Raw genomic sequence first — 24,059 nt, 5'->3', positions numbered from 1 at the left:
TTGGAGGGGGTGCAACTCTCTAGCCACAGCAGGTCAGGAGTTAGGGTAGCGTTGGGCTGGGGGACCACCTCTTTCCCAGCTGTGCCAGGTCTGCTCAGGCTAGGTTCCCTGAGTGCCTGTATGACTCTCAATAGGCTGCTGCACATCTGTGCAGCTTACAAGAAACTTAGATGATGCAGTGCAATCTTCCCTTCCACTAAAAGAACACAGTCAAAGCAGCCATTTCCAATGGCACTATGTTACACCAGCTCTGTACTCTCCTGGTCATTCCACAATCTTCATCATTTCACAAGCACTCAGAGAAACTATGAGGCACTGACAGTCACATTTTAAAGTAAAATGTATCCCAACTAATGTGAAAATTTGGTCACCTGTACAGCAATTCTCCAGAGTACGTATTTTTAATTTATTTTTTTCATTCATTTCTCATGTCATTATTTCCCCTCAAACCAACTCCAATTCAGTAAGGCACTTGAGAACATGAGAGTCCAAATTAACTCAGTGGGATTACTTACATGTAAAATTTTTGTCCACATACTGCATACAACTGGAAGTCAAATTCTATATTCCTGTTTTACATGCCTCTACAAATCCAGGTCATTCCTGACTGGAAAGGATTAAAATGTCTCAAAAATATTTTTCCCATTGTACATACTGTTCTGAACACACCACATAATTCAAGATGCCTCTACTTTAAAAAAAAAAAAAAAGGCACCAACACCATCTATCAGTATTCTAAATAAAATTATGACAATGTCATCAGCAATTCAATCAAATCTTGCAGTCCAATGAAATTTCACCAGCCCACACCATCTGCAAATACACTAAACACCACAATATGGCAGAGACAACAAAGACAACTGATTGACTTTTAGATCCATCTGATCTTTCCTCAACTAGAAAAGTGGAAAGACCAAGATTATCATACTCCAAGGCAGCTCTAGCACTCTCACTAACTCTCCTCATAAGAAGAACAAAAAGCAGTCAAGTAGCACTTTAAAGACGAGCAAAATAATTTATTAGGTGAGCTTTCGTGGGAAACAAGTGGGTCTGTCCCACGAAAGCTCACCTAATAAATTATTTTGCTCGTCTTTAAAGTGCTACTTGACTGCTTTTTGTTTTGATAGTATAGACTAGCACGGCTCCCTCTGTTATTATTACTCCTCATAAGAAGGTTAGAGATGGGGCAATAGCTGGCAAAAATATATCTTTGGTAACATTAATTAAAAACAAATTGTAAGGCTTCACTTCCTTAGCTAGATAATGAAAAAATTATTAGTTTTGGATAAAAGTAATGATTGTGAAAGTGCTGGGCTCAGAGCATCTGAGGCAGAAATCTTTATCTGAAGAACAGGAATTGTAGACCTTCCCACACCATGTTGCTACTATGTATAATCCTGTTTCAGAAGACTCATTTAGGTTAGAAAGCTCAGTGTCCCTACTCACTTCCTTACTCATGCTATCAAATATAATCAGGAAAATTGGTAATTAGTAAGGATGTCAAATGACTGAAAAATTTAATTGTGATTGTGAAATAAAAAGATTGATTAATTGTAGCTTTAATTGCACTGTGAAACAACTATAGACTACCATTTAAATATTTTTGGATGGGAGGGAAGTTTTTGTATGTGTGTTGAGGGCATGGATGAGGCAGAGTGCGTGTGCGAGCGTGCTGAGGGAAGTATGTTCAGTACAGTCTCTTAAAGAAGAGCACTCACCTTCCTGAATGCTTGTTCAGAAAGCAGCAGCTGCTGCCAACTTCAAGAGTGGGTGCAAGGGAAGGTGGATGGGGACATCCCAACAACAAGGACATCCCACTTTGCACAGCAGACAGGAGGCTCCCACTGCTGAGCACCTGGGACGTGCTCAGGTAAGAGCAGCAGTGACTGCAGAGAAAATTTGCAAGGAGCACCCCTGCTCTAGAGGCCCAGCCTGCCCACCCCTAAGGCCAGCAACAGCCAGGGTCCCCATGTTCCACAGCCCCACACCAGCAGTGACCAGGTACACAGTGATACACTGGCACCAGTCCCCCCAACTCTTGCTGTTCTGCACAGCAGGCAGGAGGCAGCCTCCCAACCCAGAGGGCTTGACTGGGACAGGTCTACAGGGGAGGGAAGGAGGAGGTGGAAGTAGCAGTGGTGCAGGGTGGCAAGAGCAGAGGGCATGCAATGGCACCCCCTGAGCATGGTGCTCAGGCATGCAATTAGCACATTAATTTCTTTTGAGTTAACTGACAACCCTAATAATCAGCCATTCAATTAGCCAAGCAACTATTTTCAACCATTATCTTGATAACTGTTCAGCGTTATAATGCCTTCAAAGTCATGCACGATCTGTGCCTGCTTGGAATCAGAATAATCCAGACTCTCAAAAGGGCTTAGAAAAAAAATCCTGGCATACATACCTCCGACAATTCCTCTCTTCTCCTCCCAAGCTTTGGTTGTTGCTCAGCGGCAGCATAAACTACCATATTTCTAAATATTAGGGGAAATATATATTAGCATGCTTCCAAAATAAATGAAAGAATAAAAAACAATTATGAAAATTCTCAGCATTCTATATACTGATATTAAACTAAATTTGTGGCTTCAAAACACCAAAATTTAAAGAAAACATGTTTATGATACTAGAAATTTGAAATTTTCTTTCTTGCCATCACTATTTGGAGTTGGTGGCACTTAGAGCCTCCTTCCAAAACACATGATTGTACATCAGGTTGTTGTGCCTACTGATCTCTTTGATACCCATTAACAGCAAGTCCATTTACACAGTCTGATCTCCCCTTTGGGCCCCTTTCACGCACAACCACTGCAAGAGCCACCTTACTGATATAACACTTATGTCTCTATTGTGTATGCCCATACCACTGTACAATAGCCTCCCTAAATTTGTCTTCAATTGGAGCAACCCACATTAGGTCCCCTACAACTTTGTCTTGTTCCCTATCACAAAGTGGCCAACCATTTGACTATCCTGACCTTTTCATTTCTGTGTTGGAGAGCATATTGATTTCCTTTCTTCTGGCTGGACAAGTTTCTCTCTTCTGTACATTAAGATGGGTCAAATAAACTGTGTATACTTTTCTGTCATTTTTTTGTCAGAGAACCAGGGTCAGCTCCCACCATTTGTACTGTAAAGCTTTAGTGTAATGCTAGGTGTCCCTTAGGATGGCAATGCTGTCAACAAGTAACCCTAGGTATTTAAATTGTTTCATTCTTCTAATCTCTCTGCCTGTGATATCCTCTATGGTGAGTCCTTCTCCCTCATTCACGATAATCTCAGTCTTACTGACATGACATTAAGATCATCCAGATTAAAAGGACGTTGTCATTGTCAAAAGTTGGCTTGCCAGGTCTCTCAGTCTTACTACACTTATTACTGAAGCATCAGCAAGCAACATCTTCCAAAGTGGCTCCCTTTATATTAGTCTCATTTACACATCTATAACAAATGCAAATAAAAATGAATGTATGCCAATGCTTACTGGAAATTCTCTATGGTAGCCCCATTTACTTTTGATGACAGCAATCACTCTATCCTACATATCCTGGTTTTAGATGGATGTGTCTTTCTGGCACTCCTCTGTCATAAACTCTACTCTGTCAGACAATCATATGATTCTTCAAGTTGACAAAAACCATATCCAGTTTGAGTCTCTTTTCTCTGAGCTTCTCTATGAGGATTCATGGAGCAAACAGCTGAGCTCCTTCCCTGCATAAATCCCTTTCAAATCTCAACCATTCTATGTACATACTTTTCAGTCATCTCCTGTATTTTCACTGCATGTGATATTAGCTTAATTTGGCGACAACCATAAATACTTCTCAAATATAGCACTAAAAAAAGGTGCGACTGTGGCAAATTTAGCCCCTCAACATTTATTGACGTACTGATTTTAAAAGGAACTTTTACAAAATCCCAGAAAAAATAAACAGAAAATGTTCCCCACAATGTTTGCAGCATATAATTGGGCTGGAAACTGATATGCTATAAACGTGGAGATGGAAATTATTTTCACTGCCCAACTCAGGAGAGAGAAAAAAGTAAAAAAGTAGTACCAATAAGAATTTAAAAAACCCAACCATTTATCAGTTTTAATTATAGTTCAGAAAATTAAAAACACTATTTTTGACCTACTAAAGTCCATTTAACAGTGGTTAAATGTATCTTTTTTTTTTTTTTTTTAATACAACTCCGCCCACAATACACATAATTTAATTGTACTCACCTAGGCCACGTGTAGTACCCCCAGTGTGTTTTCTCCACAAAACAACAAGACTCCCAAGCTTGTTTAGTCTTTGGTAAATTTTGGCTATCAAAATGCAGCCACTGGTTATCAGGTCTGTCACCAGCTTGAATGCTGGAAGGCTTTGCAACTCCACCTATTTTTAAAGATAAGTTAATCATAGTACCATAGAAGACTGGGGTTGGAAGAAACCACAGCAGGTCATCGAGTCCAATCCCCGGCTCAAAGCCAGACCAACCTCAACTAAACCATCCCAGCCAGGGCTTTGTCAAGATGGGACTTAAAAATCTCTAAGGATGGAAACGTGAAAAGAGAAACAAAATCAGGACAGCTCTGGGAGGGCCAGAAGAGCAGAAGCTCACACCCTCTCTGCTTGGAATGGCCAGCAGGCTCCTGACAATAAACATTAAACATCAGGAGTCAGACTCCCCAAATAACAAGAATGTCTTAAATAATTCAAAGATTCATTTGGCACCAGAGTATGTGTGTGGAGGGAAGGGGGGTGGAATATTTGCCTAGTAAATTGAGCGTTTAAGTGGGAATTTCCTGACTAGCCACTCCCAATACTTATTTGACCACTTCTAGGAAAAAATATTCCCCACTGGCTGCTGGGTGGTACAGCCCCCTTCCCCTCTCTGACCCCATGAGCTGAGAAGCTACCCTTGTATTCTCCCTCCAGTCTCCCCAAAGCCCCTCTCCCTACACACCCACTTTTCTTCTCTTTATCCCACAATTCAGTTTCCTCCTATTCCAGCTCAGTGCCTGTGAGCCCCAGAATTCTTCCCCATCCTTTGTGTATTTCCTCAGCCTCCCTTCAGTGTCCCCACAACCCCATGGCTCCATCCCATCCACTGCACCTTCTTCACCACCACCCCCTACACCTGGATACCCCTCATTGCTCTCTAACTCACTCCCATCTGGCGTGCTAGATGTTGTTGTCCCACCCCCAATCGCTCACAATCACCGTAAATCACAGGTGCTGACAGCCAGGTTTCCTCCACACAAGTCAAGGAATCATAGCCAGCCCACCTGTGAGCAGCCTGGGGCATGGCCCTGCCCATCCAGCAGGCTCTGCCAGAAACATCATTACCAAGTGGGGAGGGAGGCAAATCTCACCTTCTTTCATGGGGCGCTATATGGGAGCATGGCTTTGGTTCCCAGTGACGGGGAGGGGAAAAGACCGGCTGGGGTCTATGCACTGGAATGTTCTCTTGAAGAGCAGTGGGAATCATAGAACTGGACAAAACCAGGAGGGTCATCAAGTTCCGTCCCTTGCACTGATGGCAGGACCAAGCCTTATCTAGACCATCCCTGACAGATGTCTGTCTAACCTGCTCTTTAGAAGCTCCAGTGAGGTCTTTGAAATGTCATGGATCTACAACTGTCCTGGATGGCCACATCAGTCAGGAAGGGCATCAAAGATGCTGGCACTCTTGCTGAGTGGGCTTTTACTAGAAGTGGCAGCAGAACCTGTGCTAACTCATAACATCTCTGGAAGCAGGATGTAATCCAATTGGAGATCCTCTGAGAGGAGACCAGGAGGTCCTTCATGTGACCCACTGTCATAATGACGAGCTGTGTCAACCTGTGGAAATTCTTGGTTCCCTCCAAGTAGAAAGCCAATGCTCAGTAGCTATTAGGGCACGTAAGTACTTCTCTTTGTTAAGACTTGCACAGCTCAGGGTGGAACACTGGTAGAAAGATGTCTTGGTTAATGCGGAAAGAAGAAACCATCTTCAGAAGGTCAGATGAGCCCACAGTTGTATCTTGTCTGACACACATTTGGATGATGTAATTGCCACCAATGCGATGGCAGGTGGGGATACAGAGCAAGAGCACAGTGGTGGTGGTGCCATTTGCCTAGATAGCAGCAGATTAAGATTTCACTGAGGGGCTGGATACCTCAATTGCTCGGAATGGTCTTTTGAGACCCCTCAGGAATTGGGTAGACATCTCCTGTGAGAACACTGAGGACTGTTGGATCAGGGGGTGAAAAGCTGAAATGGGTGCTAAATGGACCTTGACTGAGGAGAAGGCCAAGCCATACTTTTTCAGTGAGATGAGATAATCTAGAATATCCTACATAGATGAGGTCACAGGGGATATGTTATGCCCAGGAGCCCAGTGTGCGAACCTAGTTCACTTCACAAGGTAAGCTGATCTAGTGGAGGGTTTCCTACCCTCCAAAAGAACCTGTTGCACCTCCCTGGAGAGGCTTGCTCTTTAGGATGCAACAACGTAGCATTCATGCTGTAACATGGAGGGAGGTGGATTTAGGCTGTAGGAGATAGCCAGGGTCCTTGGGGAAAAGGTCTGGGTCACTGGGCAGCAGTCATGGAGGGTTACTTTTAAGTACAGCAGAGCGCTGAACCAATGCTGGTAAGGCCACACACAGAGAACAGGACAAGAAGCAACGGGCTTAAAAATGCAGCAAGGGAGGTTTAGGTTGGACATTAGCAAAAACTCCCAAATTGTCAGGGTGGTTAAACAGTGGAATAAATTGCCTAGGGAGGCTGTGAAATCTCCATCACTGGAGATATTTAAGAGCAGGTTAGATGGACACCTATCACGGATGGTCTAGAAGGTGCTTGGTCCTGCCATGAGGGCAGGTGACTGGATTCGAAGATCTCTCGAAGTCCTTTCCAGTTCTAGTGTTCTATGATGCCATGATTATAAAACGGCCACTTCTACCCCTTCTGGGGGTGGACAGAACTAGCCTAATGGAGGCAGACCTCTGAGGACCCTAGCAGCATCTGATGCCTTATGTCTTTCGGACAGAGTCCTACCTCTGTTATGCATGCTGCTGGGGAGGAGGCAGACGTTTAAAGCACTGCCTCTGCTGCCCAGATACACAGAGACCTATGGTCTTGATGATGGTGTGAGAGTTGTTGAGGCCATACAGTTTCTCATCCGTTTGTTCCCCAAACAGAGCACAACCACGGGAAGGGAGGTCTTGGATGGACTGCTGGACCTTTGTAGAAAGACCCAAAGACGGGGGCCATTGCCACTAGCCTCAAGGAATATGGCAGAGATTGTGCAGCATGGCCCACTGCATCTGAAGTTGCCTGCAGCGCTACTCATGATCCCCCAAGGCCATCATCAAGGATAGTTCAGAATGCCCTTCTTGGGGCTTCTGAGAGGAATACAGTAAATTTGGCCATAGACTGCTGGATAATGAAACTGTATTGGCTGACAAGGGCCTGGTGATTTGTTACCCTGTGCTGAAGTCTTGCCAACAAATAAATCTCTCCCCCAAAAGATGCAGTTTCTTTGTCTTTTTGGTTTTGGGACTAGCTTCTTGTTGTCCCTGTCTTTTCTGCTCATTGACTACGGACACCAGGAAGTTTAGGACAGGGCAGACATAAAAGTATTCATACCCAATGGCAAGCACATCGCACTTCCAAAAGGCTTTGGTGATCCTTGCACACACAAACCCTCCCTGCAACCAGCTGAATGCCTTACAAGTACACATATAGTTATTAAATATTTTGTTCTGAAGAAAAGTGAAAAATGCTTTAGTCAGGTTATATTTAACATGTTAAAAAGAAACCATAACAACAGAGCATGTGTTTTCTATTGGCAAGCTAGGCTGAGAAAACATTTCCTGAATGCTTCAAGGTAAATTTAGATATTTGGATCTGAAATCTCTCATTAAATACTTACTATCAAAACAAAAAGCAGTCAAGTAGCACTTTAAAAACTAGCAAAATAATTTATTAGGTGAGCTTTTGTGGGACAGACCCACTTCTTCAGACCATAGCCAGACCAGAACAGACTCAATATTTAAGGCACAGAGAACCAAAATCAGTAATCAAGGAGGACAAAATCAGAAAAAAATGATCAAGGTGAGCAAATCAGAGAGTGGAGGGGTGGGGGGTTGGTGGTCAAGAATTAGATTAAGCTAAGTATGCAGACGAGCCCCTATAGCGACTCAGAAAATTCCCATCCCGGTTCAAACCACGTGTTAATGTGCTGAATTTGAATATAAACAACAGCTCGGCTGTTTCCCTTTGAATAGTGGTGCGAAAATTTTTTTTTCAGCAACACGCATACTCTTAAGCCATTAACAGAATGGTTCACTCCACTAAAATGATGACTAACTGGTTTGTGGATCTGGAGTGTTTTGATGTCTGTTTTGTGCCCATTAACCCTTTGTCTAAGAGAGTTAGACGTCTGTTCAATATACAAAGCATCTGGGCATTGTTGGCACATGATGGCATACATGATGTCAGTTGAGGAGCATGAGAAAGTGCCAGTGATTCTGTGAATAACCTGGTTAGGTCCAGTGATGGTATTTCCAGAGAAGATATGTGGACAGAGCTGGCAGCAGGCTTTGTTGCAAGGAAAGGTTACAAGAATTTTTTTTTCTTGCTCACCTTGATTTTTTTTTTCCTGATTTGTCCTCCTTGATTACTGCTTTTGGTTCTCTGTGCCTTAAATATTGAGTCTGTTCTGGTCTGGCTATGGTCTGAAGAAGTGGGTCTGTCCCACGAAAGCTTACCTAATAAATCATTTTGCTAGTCTTTAAAGTGCTACTTGACTGCTTTTTGTTTTGATAGTATATAGACTAGCACAGCTCCCTCTCTGTTACTATTCTAAATACTTACTGATTTGATAAGGGCAGATGGAAACTTTTTTGTGGGCTCTCTTCAACTGTTTGAGGATGCCAGCAACAGCTGAGATAGCCTTCTAAAAAGGAGAATGAGGATTAATTCACCATTTACAGTAAACGGATTTTTCTAGTCATTCACACCACAGTGATTCATCCTCTCAGGTGAATAAAGAATGGCACTCCCTTTGAAGACAGTCAACATCAATCATGTGGCACTTAGTCACACCAGATGAGATTACTGCCCCCTCATCACAGAAAACATGAAACACAAAATGAAACCTCTTGCATGGCACACCATAGCACCAGACCTGCCATCTGGCTTCCCTCCCACTCGTTATTCCCACTACACTGAGAACAGTTCCAAGTCTCACTGGCAACCAGGACAAACAATTCCTTGCTCATTTAAAAGCCCTCAGATCAATTGCCATTGTCATAAGATTCTCAAGGCAATACGCTCTTTGAGGGGTGGACTTTTGTATATGTAAACAGGACCCTGGCTCCCTAACTGGAGCCTCTAAATGACAAACAACATCAACAAAAAACATTTAAATCAGGAAATGGAAAAAGTCAGTAATTTCAATCAGTTTGCCATCTTTACCTTGCGAACCACTATTGCGTCATGGTTGAGACACTGCACAAAGAATTTTATAGCACGGACAGGCAGCACCCTATCATCCCTCAGGAGGAGAGACAGAAAGCCAATGCCTATATGTTCGAACTTCCAGGGTCTGAAAAAGAACATATACAATGAATAGTGGAGTACTCCATGTAACTAAGTAGCTCAACAAAGGTTATAAAAATATACCTAAAGGCAAAAATCTGTTAAGTAGTTGTATCTAACCACCATAAAACTTACATTCTGTTTCACAACCAACAAGATGTGGGCCTCAGTCTTACTAAAAGAAAGCTTCTCTACATCACTTCGGGAGAAGAAAGGGGTCTTGAAGTAGGACACTGCACACTGCATCCACTTAACAGCACTTTTTGCTATAAGACTGGTGTTAAATTACCTTAATGTAACTGAGAATTGGACCCTACATATCTTTATTTAGCTTGTAGTATTTTAAAAACAAATCACCTGGTTAATAGTAATTTAAAAGTATTTGCACCTCATTCATATTAGACAAATGGAATGGACAGCTACTGAAAAAACAACTATTACTTACTACAAGGCTACCTTCACCTCTAAGTACATGTATTGGATGGGTAGCAGCAATGCAAGATATCTCAAGCTGCCCTGAGGCTTCCTTGTTCAATTGGAAGGGAGAATTAAACAATCCTATAGATGGCCCTTCTGCCCATGCTAACTGATGCTGATTTTTTTTTTTTTTTTTGTCTATCAGAAGTAGACCCAGGTCAAATATGTTTCACGTATGTCAGACAGTAAAACTTTGATCAGCAGAAACCTAAACTATGTTTTAGCCAGTCCTGTACAGGAAAGGTGACAGTGTTATTTCCAATCATTTACACTATCTATTTTACTGTCCATTTTTTCAATTCAGAAAAGTTAGCAGAAAAAATAGTTCACAGAGAAAGGTAAACTTACAGATTTCTTTGAGAGACACAATCTAACAACATGTTCACCAAATTTTCATAGTTTCTGAAAAAACAAAAGTAAATAAGTAGACAGACAAAGTGTACCATCAACAAGTACAAATCATGGAGAAAAGCGGTTAAACGAAAGAGTCTTTTGGAAACTAAGACAAAGTCTCACAAATCAAACAGTACAGAATGTCTGGCAATTAAATTAACACTGTAGCTGCTGTGTATATATCATGATAAATGTCTTGATGGGAAAATGTGGAGAGGAAAGAATTGTTGTTGGGTCAAGGGAGGAATATTATGGTGATTCTTCCACACTGTGACTTTGACAAGATTAGGATCTGAAGATGTGATATTGGTTCATGTTAGTCAGTTCGATCTAATTAAAACCCAAAAAACTTGGGTCAAGACATGGCAAGCTATTCTTCAGCATACACTTTACTGGTGAGTTTAAGTTTTAACTTGACTTGTCTTGACTAGAAGTTTAGGTTTTAGAGTAACCTATCACGAGCCAACATAGTACTTTTAATTTTTTGTCCATTAGGCCTTAAAGGGCAGCTAGCTTACGCAACTGGTTGGCATTTTCTACTCTGAGTTTTGGAGGTGTGGAAAGCACGGTACCATTTCCCTTGAATGCACCAGTTGGTCTCTAATTAAATGAAGTTGCATATAACCAAATAATCAAATCTAAATTTTCGATCCTGATAAGCTCACAATTTCTGATTCACCCTCACTCACTAGCGCTACGTCTACACTACAGTGATCTGTTGACAGAAGTTACTGTCTGAAGATATCTTCCAACAAAACTTCTGCGGCCAGACAGCAAAGCAGATCAAAAAAGCGATCCCGTCTACTGACAGAGAGCAGCCAGACTTCCTGGCCGTGGTCTTGAAAGAATGGCCAACCAGAATCACAGCAGAGAGGGCTGCCCGGTGACCCAGAAGCCCCTGTCTGTTGACGGAGGGCGCTCCCCCCACCGCCCATCCGGAGCGTCCACATGGCCTTTTTGTCGACAGATTCCTTCAAGAAAGGCATTCTGCCTCGTTGGGGAGAGGCAGAAGGCTGTCAACAAAAGTGCCACCTTCTGTCAACTTACTATTGACCGAACGCCTTATTAGTGTGGAAGCTCCACAAGTTTTGTCAACAAAGCCAGTGTTTTGTCGACAAAACTCTTTAATGTAGATGTAGCTTTGCAGAAACCAGTAATAATTCCACTGGATTCAGCAGATTTTCCTATTTAAACCTGGCATGAGAAGAACCAGGAACACAGTGTCTCATTTTTAATGTATTTGCTTTATAATTTGCATGGACACCAAAACATATTATTCATGTGCTCCACATCATTCCCCCCTCCACCCAGTAAAAAAGAAAAAAAAATGCTTCTGCCAGAAAGCTGCTAACATTATGCCTTTTGTCAGTCAGGAGCTGCTGTGGCACTAGAGCAGAGCTGTGGCTCTCAGGCCAACCCCAGTTGCGATAAGGAAGAGAAGCAGTTGATTTCCTGGCAGCATTCTGCTAGTGTGGCCAGGTCAGGAGACAAGAGATATACTGGGACAGACAAGTGGGACACATGGGGTTGCTGGTGGGTCACAGGCTAAGATTCGTAAGTGCTTCTGCGGTAGAACAGATTGGGGCAGGGCTGAAGGAAAGTGAAGACCACAGACTACACTATGGTGATAAGAATATGGAGTATTTCTTTCTATATAGGTTCTCATACAAATCCAATATAGTTAAGGATTACTGAAAGACAACTGTAATAAGAAATTAAAAATGCAATAATGGAAGGAAAGATGGTTGGAGTTTAGTGTCACTTATAGGCTAAAGTTAAAACACACTATAAAGAAGAGGTTCTTTTAAACAACTTAGTTTCTGCTAGGCAAAACCCTACACAGACATCACAAGTTGTTATTTTTTATTAACCTCAAAACTCAGAAGCAAAAAAAGCACATCCTCCTGGATTACATTTAATGTACCATTTTAGATAAAATCAACATCGCTCATTATCTGTATATGTTTATCGACTTAACTATTACACACTACAACTTCTGTAGTTACTGAAGTCTACATGGGCCAACTGAACTTACTGCAAGGCCTCAGTATTTTTTTCTTTCTGTCGTTGAATTCCTAACTGAATCTCTTCTGAGCTAAGCATCATCCCGCTGGCACTTGGATTTTTTGCTTTTTGCATTAGAATGGCTATCTCAACACATTTCTCTGGAACCTGTTGAGAGAGAATGGAAACAATTTTAACTGAGGAGCAGCCAATGAATGTTTGCCATCCTTTTGGAATAACCCTACCCCAGAGAGGCAGTCAAAGGAAGTGCACATACTGTTTCTGTAATATAAATATGAATGAGTCTCCTTTATATTTTACAAAGATCCCTGGAAAGGCAGTCCAGATTGCTCCTTCATTACTTGACAGGAATCACTGCTCCCAGTAGTCTTCTTATGATAAGATGAAAGAAAATTAAGTAGCTTTAAAATCTTTATTTTAAAATAAAGATTTTAAAGCTACTTAATTTTCTTTCATACTCTGGTTTTTCTTCACATCATAAAATAAAGATGGCTCTATGATCACGTCTATATTTTAAGGCCTGAAAATACGCTGTGCACAAAGGTTAAACAAAACCACTGAAATGTTTATAACGGCTTTTGTCCCCATTTTTCATTTATTAAGTAATTTTAGAATAAGCTGTTAGATTCCACATATTATCCCGCAAATACACAGCAACCTTGATTGGGAGGCGCTACACCTAACAAGAGCTGAAGGATTAGTCAGTTTTAATTCCCATTTTATGACTGGCATCCAAAAGTTGAAAACAAAAGACATCAAATACTAATAATCTTAAACTGAAATCTACAATATTCCAGGGTCATATATAATGGAATATATTCCTGCATATTGGAAATTACAATAAAATCAATATATCAATATCAGACATCAAAGATAAAGTGAAACATGTAATGGTTATTAAATTACCAACTCATTTTATCAAATGAAAGTCAAACAGCCCAAGTGTGATATTAGCTTTTAAGTGATTTTATTTTTTTGCTTACTGAGAAGTCCAATCCAATTGTTTCATACTGTCTATGTATCCTTTCTGCTAGGTCATCGAAGAGTCTAACTATAGACGGCTTTTCCAGAGACATAGCTTTGCTAAGTCCAGAAGAAATTATTGCTGGCCAAGTCTGTACAATACAGTCCCAATCATGAAGATTCGCCAGGCATACTCCACTGAGGTTTCCAAGAAGACAGTACAAGGCACCCTACAGAAAACAAAAGTTGTAATATTAAAAGTTACATAATATGATCACTCATATAGAATAAAAGTTAGTTGCTCAGTGTTTTACCAATTATTAAATTGTAATATAAACTGAGATTGAACCATTCAGCTTATCACCCGTATAGACAAGATATTCCACGCAATTCTTGAAACATCATTTCTTTTAGTGGTATGAGCAAGTAGTGCTAACTAAATGGGTTTCTCATGCACTGAATGGTTGCAAGGGAACTATTTCCATAGAACATATTTCAATAACCACAGTGAATAAAGAGCACACCTGACTTTCTACAAACCTATTCATGGTAGTTTAAAATTACAAATTTGTGTTTGTTAGGCTTGTCTACTTTGCCCTGCAATTTGGACTATATATGGTGTGAAAAGAAGTGTGCAAAGTGGTGCGCTGTGACTCCACTGCGTGGACACTGCAGGGGCAAATAAAAAAGGGTTCCTAGTTTGTATTAACATAATCCTCTTCATAAAGGGTTATAGGAATGGCGCATTCTGTTACGCATATCCCTGTAGGTTGAATTTTGGGGAAGTGCAGACTTTGGCTACACCCACAGTAGAGGGTTTTGTCGACAAACAGGTATTTGGCAGACAAAACCCGTGCAGCTTCCACACTAAAAATGCGTTTTATCAACACGCTGTCGACAGAACTCGGCACTTTTGTTGACAGCCTTCTGCCTCTCCCCCATGATGCAGAACATCTTTCTCGAAAGAATCTGTCCACAAAAAAGTCGTGTGGATGCTCTGGCAGACCCTCTCTTGACAGACAGGGCTTCCGGGTCACTGGGCAACCATTTTTCCTGTGCTTCCAGTCGGCCATTCTGTGAAGACAGGGCCAGGCAGTCCAGCTGCTCTCTGACAACAGAGTGAATTGCTTTTTCTATACATTTTTGTGTGTGGGCGCACTCTGACAGAAATTTTGTCGGAAGATCTCTTCTGACAGTGATTTCTGTCAAGAGATCATTGTAGTGTAGAACTAGCCATAGACACAACATTTTCTGTTGCTCAGCTCTTTTGTTAAATAAACGGTACTTCCTTGCTTTACTAGGGTTAGTTTAAAAAAAACCCACTACTGAATGGTTTACTGACGTTTTATTAACATGTACTTTTTCTTGTTCTGATTAGGAAATAAAAGAGAACACCTATTAGTATAAAACATTCATAATTTCTAGGGTTCTAAAAGTGGAGTATGATATAAAATATTCTGCTGGGCACTTCTTTGGGATGACTGTCTAAGTCACGTTAGGATTTGCTATTCAGGAGTAAAACAAAAAAAGCAGTCCTGTAGCACTTCAAAGACTATAAAATAACTCGTATTAGGTTACTTATTAGGTCTGTCCCATGAAAGCTCATCACCTAATAAATTATTTTGTTAGTCTTAGAAACGCTGCAGGACTGCTTTTTTGTTTTGTGAAAATACTAACACAGCTACCTCTCTATGACTATTCAGGAGTAAAAAAGCCATTCCAGAATCTTGCTTATAAATACTTCATGTCATACCACATATATTCTAACCATAAAAATCCCACACACAAACCCATGACAGATCTTAAATTAAGTAATTGAGACAGTACTTTAAATTGCTGCTGAGTAACATCGTGTCGGTCTGGCCGCAAAAACTCCAGAACCAAAGGAATGATATCTCTGCAACAAAAGTTGTATGTACCCAGCGCTGTGAAGAATGCCTGCTGAGCTTTATTTCTGACCTGTAGAAAGACAAGCAATACTACAGATCTTCAAATACACAAAATGAGATACAAAGCAGTGGCATGATAGTTCTCTTCGACTACTAATGTGCAGATCTTAGGATGGTGATGCAGTGCACAGAAACGTAGCCTATTTGAAAAGGTTAGCAACACTGGGAACGGAGGCTCATTCCCACCATTTCTCTAGATAAGGCTTTAGGTACACTGGGAGCATGATCAAATAAGTTTTCCTTCACAGGGCCATACTGCATCTTTTCTGTGAACTGAAGATTTCAGTCTCCTCAATGGTAAATCCAGCACATTTCCTAAACACTGAATACAAAGGAGATTAAAGTTTAATCACTAAATTGATAATCTATGGGCCAATGCTGGTTTTGGATGAGTGTGTGCAGCAGCTGCTGACTTCAAGATTTTAATTCACAGCACAAAACTCACTTTTGCACATTTTACCAGTCAAATTTGGACCTAATCAGGATTGGATGGACCCTACGAAGAATTACGTAAATCACTTATTTCATACATTACTGAAACCTGAAATCAAAACCAAAGATATTGTGACCCTGGAAGAAACTACAAGCTATATTATATTACATAGCGCTGCAAATATCAAGTTGAAAATAAACAATAAATGTAACCGACTGCATTAATTTAGCACATTCTTACCTGACCATAGGAACTTGTAGACAAACACAGAAGATCCCTGATCATGTCTTGGTGTATATTTTTATATTCACAGCCTTCAAAAGTTAAAGTTCTCAGCTAAAGGAAGTAGAAAATCATAATTAGACACAGGCTTTGTATTTTTACAAATCTAAGAGAGGAAAGTTATTGTCAAGATTTAGAAAGCTTTAAGTTAAATGCAATGTCATCAACTGACATTTCCTAGTACAGCAGTGAATAAAAACTGGTAGGAGGAAAATGCACATTACCTCATGCTGCAACAGGACTCTGTCAATCAGCAAGGCTCTAGTGTGCTGCTTCTTTCCTTGAAGCTGCAAGGAAAAAAAAAATCAGAGAAATTTGATTCAAAACTCCACACTGACTCTCTTACCTTTTCTCTTAGAGGGCTCTAAAGTGAGACATTCAGACCAGTGGGCTGCATTTATATAAATTATTTTTTTAGAAAACTTGTCAAAGAGACAGTGACCACTAATATCAGTGGATATTGATCCATGTGAGGTGATGTGATGGAGTGAAACTGAAACCCTGACTTGTGTCATATGTCTGGAGATAAGAAATTGCCATTAATCCCTCAGCAATTTGAAGTTGGCTTTTGCCTCAACACATGCAAGTTTATATCTCATGTCCAGTTGAGCTGTTTTGTCGCTTAGCATGTGTCCTTCATAACCAACTTCAATCAAAAAAAGGGCTCAGGGAAAAGGCAGCAAAGTTCAGGAGGCTGAAGATCTTGGTTAATGATTAAAAGTCCAGAGCTAGAACCTGGAGCAGAGGATGGGCCAAGTTCCCATGCCAGCCCCTGGGAAATGGCACCATAGTGGCATTGTGATTCTTTGTATCTCAAAACACTACCCTAGAACCTCCATATCCACTGTGGTGATATGATTTGGATACATTTTGTCCAAAACATGCCTTGGGAGATATTTTAAAAGTCTTGGGGTGTGTCTACACTTGCATTCCTCTTTTGAAAGAGGTATGCAAATGAGGTATAGTGAACATGCAAATGAGCTACAAATTTGCATATTCAGCATCTTATTTGCATATTTTAATTTCAAAAGAGCTTCTTTCAAAAGAAGGAAACCAATGTAGACGCTGCTCTTTCGAAAGTAAACCCCATCTTCGAAAGAATTCTTCCCATTAAATAAAGGGAAGAAGGATTCTTTCAAAGATGGGTTTACTTTCAAAAGAGCAGCGTCTACACTGGCTTCCTTCTTTTGAAAGAAGCTCTTTCAAAATCGGAATATACAAATGTATACCTTATTTGCATTTTCAATCTACTTCATTTGCATACCTCTTTTAAAAGAGGAATGCAAGTGTAGACGCACCCTCGATCTGTTGAACATGAATATCCTGTTGGACCACATGTGCGGTCATTGTATATAAAGTTTTGAAGTCTTGATGTGTATGTCACTGAAATATGTTGTGAGGTTGAAACATCAACAACCAGCCTGTCAGGTTTAACAGTGGAGTAGCCAGATGTGCTGGCAATCCATTAAAGAGAATTCACTCTAGATGGCTTCTCAGTGAGAACAGACAGACAATAAATGAAGACTGCTTGACCAGTGGGAACTGCCTGATCTTCATGTCTAAACATCTTGCAATTTGCTATAAAAGAGAGGCAGTATATCAACACTTGGCCTCTCCCCTCCAACTCAATATCTGGAGGACAAAAACTGAACAAATGGAGGGTGGTCCCAAGGTCTGAAAAGAGTTCCACCCTGTGTATTTAGGATCTGTGACTGGTTTGTACTATCTGTCAGGGCGAGACATTTTTAAATCAAATCATGTTTAATTTACAAACTCAGACTACAAATTTATTTTTATTTCTCATGTAACAACTTTGAGCTCTGCACTTGTTACTTACAACCAACTAAAATCAATCTTACTGTCATTAATAGATCTGTTTTATATTTTACCCAAAACAGCATGTTTTGGCAGAAGCACTTGAGTAATCTTAGCTCAGTTTACAAAGATTGTGCATGTGCTCTCCATGTCAGAGGTGGACTGAAGAAAGAACTTACAATAACCAGACCTCTTACAGTGCAAGAAGGTATAGTTCTGGGGTACAAAGATGGAGAGCTCGGGGGAATTGGCTGGAACCTCTCTAGTTCTGGTTCATGAATGGCTGAGTAAGCATTCACGTAACTCAGTTGTGCATGTCGCTATTACACAAACATGAACACCTGCCTGGGATTTTTTGCTTCACACAATAATCAAAGAATGAGAGGGATACCCCAGGTTGGCGAGCCAGAGGACTCAACAGTCCCAGATTCTGGGTTGTACCCCGGGAACCTCATCATAGGCAGTGAACAAGGAAGACTGCCTGGGACTGTTTATAAGGAAGGACTTTGATGCCTCATCAGGAGGAAACACATATAGTGACCTGGCTAGAGGGGCAAGTCACAAAAGACCCCCAGACTTGCTGAGACAGAGAGAGCAAGAGCAGAAGGGGACCCTGGAGCTGGAAAGAGTACTGCCTGAGTAGCCAGGAGCAGGCACCAAGTGTGGTGAATGAACACTGACAGAGCTCACTGCCTGGTCAGTCTTCTTGTGGAAGAATGAGCAACCCTCAACTGGCAGGTCCTCAATAATTATTTGAAATTCTTCAGATATACTTTCCAGGGCAAGCCAGGAAAAGTGTTTGCAATGCAAATGTTGTTGCCATCACCCTGCATGCAGGTCCTACACGACTAAGGCTGCTGGCAGTGCAGTTCTGGCCACCACAGGAGCTTTCACCAGGATGGACTGGAAATCATCCCTGCAATTGTGTACGAACCTGTCAAAGTTTTATGAGACGTACAAACTTATGTGGCTGCATTTTGTCAAGACCACTTGGTAGTTCAAGATCCTCATTTGGAAGCTCAGAGTGAAGTTGCTTCCTAGCTACCACATTTTAGGTGCATCACCATCTCATCTTTAGAGATTAATTTCTGGCCACTTGAATGGGACTGCTCATTGGCCACTGGTAATGGATGCAAACAGAACTAAGTATCCAGCAGCCAGGACCTGGTACCATCTAACTGTCCTTTCGGACATTAGTGCCAGCAATGGTGGTGACTGCTGGAAAGCTTTCGTGGGCTTCCAACAGCCCCTTGTTGATCAGGATCACTAAGAGTCCCAATCTCAAGTGCAGGATATTGAGACGTTTGTGGCATAGCCCACACCACCTGTTTATGGATCTCTAAGGCCACCACAACCCATGTAGTCTTGAAATACCTTCTAATCCTTAAGAGTGGAAGCTGACTGTTCTGGAGCAAGGGCCTCATCTGGATGAGCTCAGGGCCAGTATCATCTGTCCTTTGCTTTGGATCTGCTGCACTGGATCTACCTACACCTGGCACTGGTCCCAGGGATGTTGCATGGACAGGTAGTCTTTGGCACATAGTGATTTTCTGCCTCATTAGTGTGGTGGAGAGGCTGGTTCTCGGTAGTACTGTGGTTTCTAGGGGGCCCATATGCCATGATCAATGGCACCAGACCTCATAACGTTAGGTCACAGTGAGCCCAGTCTTGGGCTGGTTGGCACACACTGCCCGAGGTGCATCTTTCTTATACCCCAGATGAGGCTGATACTACTGGGTGCCAGAACCTCACCAGGGAAGGCTAATAGTCCTCTTGGAAGGCTGGTGCTCAACCTGTGGCTGTCGGGGTGCACGATCAGACAATGGAAGCATTGAAATCACTGGATCCAGAAATCTGGATAGAATCAGGGTGAATGCAGCTCCAGTTAGTTGCACAGGTGTCAGCCATGTCAACATGGCCCAAAGTGGCCATGGACCAAACAGACTGGTTTGGTAGCAACTGTGCGGGAACCAGTGCTGGAGGCAAGAGAATGACTGACACTGCAGTCAGACTTCTATCTAGAACCATGCTATCTTTCTGACTATCTCAGTAATGCGAAGGCTAAAATGCCCCAAACAGCATCAGGTGGGACCTCAATTATGGCTAGGTCCACTCAGCTGGAACTGCCTCTTGAGATTAGGGAATCTTTCCAAAGTTCTGAGGCACAGTTGTTTTCCAGCTGCACAGTAATCTTATGCAGCTCCCTGAAGTCAGATCCAGGAACGGTGATCTTCACCTAATTCTCCTTAGAATACTATTGCTCTCCGAGTCTGATCCATTGCTCTGCTTCCCAGATGAGGAAGCCAGAGGCCTGAAAGAAACTTCGGCTGGTTTTGATGATGAAGCTAGGGCAGATTTCAACAGCCAACTGTCTCCTGAGGATCCAGGACCCTAGAATCCAGGGCCAGTCACTGGCTTTGTTACTGCTTCAATCAGAGAACTCTCAACTGTTGCGTTCACTCCGAGAATTGCCCACAGATTTTACAGAGTACCAGGACATGCCCCTAACCAAGACAGAATAGGCAATGTGCATTCATTGTTTGGTGATGTGACTACTTTACCCTAGAAGTAGTTCTTAGAGCACTCATGAACTAATGCAAAAGACAAGATGCAGTTTACAGATAGTGTAACATGAAGTAGCCACATGCTACTGGTGTGGTGCCAGCTGTCAACTTCTCTACAGACAAGAGCACATTCAAATTAACGCTAATGATGTACATTTATTGTTGGACCATTTGAATATCTTGGTCCTTATCTTATTGTTTTAAATACTTGAAGATCTAACTTTCTGCTCTTTATCTCAGCAGCCATGTTCAATAACCTATATTTCACTTCTAATATTAGGTAACTCACTTAAACTCTCCAGGCCTCATTTTCTCCGCCTGTAAAATGGAGATAATATTCATCCATTTTTGAGAACTGTCGGGAGCTTTACTGATGAGAAGTGTATCTAAACTAAGGGAGAGGAAGAGTTTGGTTCCTATAAGCTCCTCTACTTAATTGACATGTATGGGTCTAAGATCATTAAAACTTTATATGTGCTAGCAACAGCAGCATCTTAACACCCTAGAACTCCATTATTTCCATGAGGTTAAGTAACCAAAAATTAAAAAATCCCAGCACGTTGTTTCTTAGTGTCCAGCAAATTAACATAAAAATCTATCATTAATAGCATCAGTATTCAGAATATAAACAGGTATGTTAGGCTGCTTTACTAACACTTGTATAGTACTTTGAAAGCTTTTCATAAAAGGCACTTAATGTATCATAAAAATACTCAAATGACACTTCAGCCCCCTGTAATTTATATCAATTTCTCAAGGAATACATGAAGTTTTCCATTAAGACACTGAGGCAAAAAACGACCAAAACAAATGTTTTTTACAAGTTTTTTTTTTCTGTCTGAGCTACATAAACAAGATACTGACCCTGTTCTCCATCGATTTCTTCACTAAGTTAAAGCTCCTCCACCGTGAGTCAAACTCATGCTTGTGATACCCTTGGAAGTGTAAGAGGTCACCAATGATCTATAAACGAATGGTTTTACATTATGTAAAACAAGTCAAGCCATTAAAATTAAAAACAAACCATATAAAATATGAAACTAAAACATATACCTTTATGATTAGAAACAAAGACTTAGTATCATCTTCTGAGTTGTCAAGTATATAGTCTACCAGTAAAATAGAAACAAAAAGCTTATTATCTGAAGCACAGTTCAAAGCGTTAACTACACAATAAAATATTTTTTCTACTTGTAAATCTCAAAACTGTGTCATTTATATTGCCATACAATTCATGATAAACAGGTTGTCTGTTTTGCTATACAGTACTAATATTAGATTTAAAAGCACAACGGACCTTACAACATTTAAAGCAATTGCAACTATACTGCATATACAAATAAGAGAGATGACAATGTACTTACGCAGCAATTTCCTTATGATCCTAGCCATGGTTTCTCTGTGGTTCTCTCTTGATAAATCTGCACAAGAGAAAGTATATTCTGGAAGGGTGAATCTATATTTAATCGGCTGATCGACTGCACCATGGTCGATCTTATGGAGTTCGATTTTGCTGCATGTTAAAATGCAGCAAAAATCGATCTCTCCGGGGTTGGCCATTGACAGCGGCACTCCATGCTACTGCCTGGAGTAAGGGACACAGGCACAAGCTCAAAGAGCCCCCAGACTACAGAAGGGCAGGAAGTCAATCCTGATATGTAAATTCTAGCTACACTAAAGGCATAGCTAGAATTGTGTTTCTGGGTTCAATTTCTGCTCTTGTGTAGACCAGGCCTAAGTTATATTACACAGTATTACAAAGAGAAGCTTAATTTAAAATAATTAATGGAAACTGACATGCAAAAGCTCAAGAACAGATTAAATTTCTTTACATACTTCAAATTAGATCAGATATAGGACTCTATAATAGTGATACAAAATACTTTTGAAAAAAATATTTTTATATGCACACACATACACCTTTAATGAAAGCAGTCCGTGGCATATGTGGCCATGTCTACAGTAGCCCCAAACTTCAAAATGGCCATGTAAATGGCCATTTCAAAGTTTACTAATGAAGTGCTGAAATACATATTCAGCGCCTCATTAGCATGCAGGCAGCCGCAGCACTTCAAAATTGACGTGGCTCGCCCAGACGGGGCTCCTTTTCGAAAGGACCCCGGCTACTTCAAAGTCCCCTTATTCCCATCTGCTCACAGGAATTCCCATCTGCTCACATTTACATGGCCATTTCGAAGTTTGGGGCTAGTGTAGACATAGGCTCCATGTTAAAGTCCTAGGGTACTCCATTCAGCTTTCCACAACACACTGAAATCCTAAGTTGCAGTCACTGTCTGTCAGAACAAACACTGGACTTTTTTAAAGTTGATTAATTCTGTTCACTAAATGAATAGACGAATGGTGCTTCAAAGCAAGGGAGCACAATACAAAACATGGTTTACAGCCCTACACAATTTAGGACATGTTTCTGCCTTTCAGGGTCCATCTATGTTGCAATAAAAAACCTGTGGCACCGAGTCTCAGTGACCAAGTCAGTTGACTCAGATTTGCGGGGCTCAGGCTGCTGACTTTAAACATTACAGAGCCTCAATATTTATACTGCAATTTTAGTCCTGCAACCGAGCCTTGTGAGCATAAGTCAGGTGACCTGGGCCTGAAATGGCTGTGCTGCATGTCTTTCATTGCAGTGTAGACATACTGTCTGGCAGAATTAGTAGTGGTCAAATACTTTGCCTATAATGAGAAAGAGTAAAATAGGAGCTTTGTCCTATGCAACATCACAGTGGTCCAAAATGCTCATGATATAACAAGCTCTGAAGAATATACTTATTGGCATATCTGTGTGTTGTATATATAACAGGTTATTTATTGTGGCTTAGATCAAAGTGAGTTGTTAAAGGAATCAAGCATGAAAGGTAAAATGGTGACCAAGATAAGAAGCTTTGAAGAAACAGTGATGAAGTTGTTATTGGAGAATGTGTTCTACCTGACTACAGCCAGATAAGAATGGCAGAAGAGCCATTAATGAAGAGCAGAATGCTCAAGGAGTTATATTTTAGCATTCAAACAATTAAGGGGTTGAGGAAGAATGGCATTTCTATTTAATTTGGCTGTTTGGAAAGAAGTGGACATTAGCATTTTGCCCATCCAGGCAGTGAAAGTAGTAGAACAAAGGAAAAGAAAGAATTTCCCATTCTTTCAAACAGTGAAGTCAATGGTTGGAAATAAAGTTTTACTCAAAGAGACTGGAAAAAAGTTCCAACTCTGTCAAGAATCTTTCATGTGCCATGGTAATCCCTCTAGAAATGCTCCAGGAAAGAGACAAGGGTTCACATCCCTGTTACACGACAGACTTCTTGTATGACTCTGTTCAAATTGGTTTCTTTGTGCCCGAAGTCCTCATTTGTAAAATGCACGTATCAGTACTTAATACGTACATTTCCCTTTACATGTGTAAGCTCTCCTCAGCCAGGTTCAGAGAAGCACTCTCTCAGCCAATGGGTGTCTATCTGTTGGCCTGTGAGCTCTTGCTGAATCCCAAGACAGCTTCTAGCAACTCATTCAACCTCTTCTAAGTCTGTAGTCCTCCAATGGTTTGCTATCTTCCTTTTGATCCTA

At 41.1% G+C, this 24,059-nt stretch overlaps 1 protein-coding gene across 6 annotated transcripts in view; it reads right to left on the bottom strand.

Annotated features, from left to right (window-relative positions):
- Positions 1 to 24,059, bottom strand: part of PSME4 (proteasome activator subunit 4) — a 147,198-nt gene that overhangs the window by 40,072 nt on the left and 83,067 nt on the right. For all 6 annotated transcript variants that reach the window (XM_074989520.1, XM_074989521.1, XM_074989523.1 and 3 more), the window contains 13 exons: positions 21,845 to 21,901; positions 21,534 to 21,589; positions 21,345 to 21,443; positions 16,326 to 16,388; positions 16,060 to 16,155; positions 15,265 to 15,396; positions 13,458 to 13,667; positions 12,485 to 12,621; positions 10,405 to 10,458; positions 9,457 to 9,586; positions 8,854 to 8,935; positions 4,229 to 4,382; positions 2,405 to 2,474 (listed from right to left, as the gene is read on the bottom strand). In XM_074989520.1, the coding sequence (XP_074845621.1) occupies positions 2,405 to 2,474; positions 4,229 to 4,382; positions 8,854 to 8,935; positions 9,457 to 9,586; positions 10,405 to 10,458; positions 12,485 to 12,621; positions 13,458 to 13,667; positions 15,265 to 15,396; positions 16,060 to 16,155; positions 16,326 to 16,388; positions 21,345 to 21,443; positions 21,534 to 21,589; positions 21,845 to 21,901 (1,340 nt within the window). The remainder of the gene's footprint in view (positions 1 to 2,404; positions 2,475 to 4,228; positions 4,383 to 8,853; positions 8,936 to 9,456; positions 9,587 to 10,404; positions 10,459 to 12,484; positions 12,622 to 13,457; positions 13,668 to 15,264; positions 15,397 to 16,059; positions 16,156 to 16,325; positions 16,389 to 21,344; positions 21,444 to 21,533; positions 21,590 to 21,844; positions 21,902 to 24,059) is intronic.

The sequence above is a fragment of the Carettochelys insculpta genome, chromosome 3, assembly GCF_033958435.1.
Source record: "Carettochelys insculpta isolate YL-2023 chromosome 3, ASM3395843v1, whole genome shotgun sequence".
Lineage (NCBI taxonomy): Eukaryota > Metazoa > Chordata > Testudines > Carettochelyidae > Carettochelys > Carettochelys insculpta.
The sequence above is the reverse complement of the archived record's forward strand: the minus strand, read 5'-3'. Positions and strand labels throughout refer to the sequence as shown.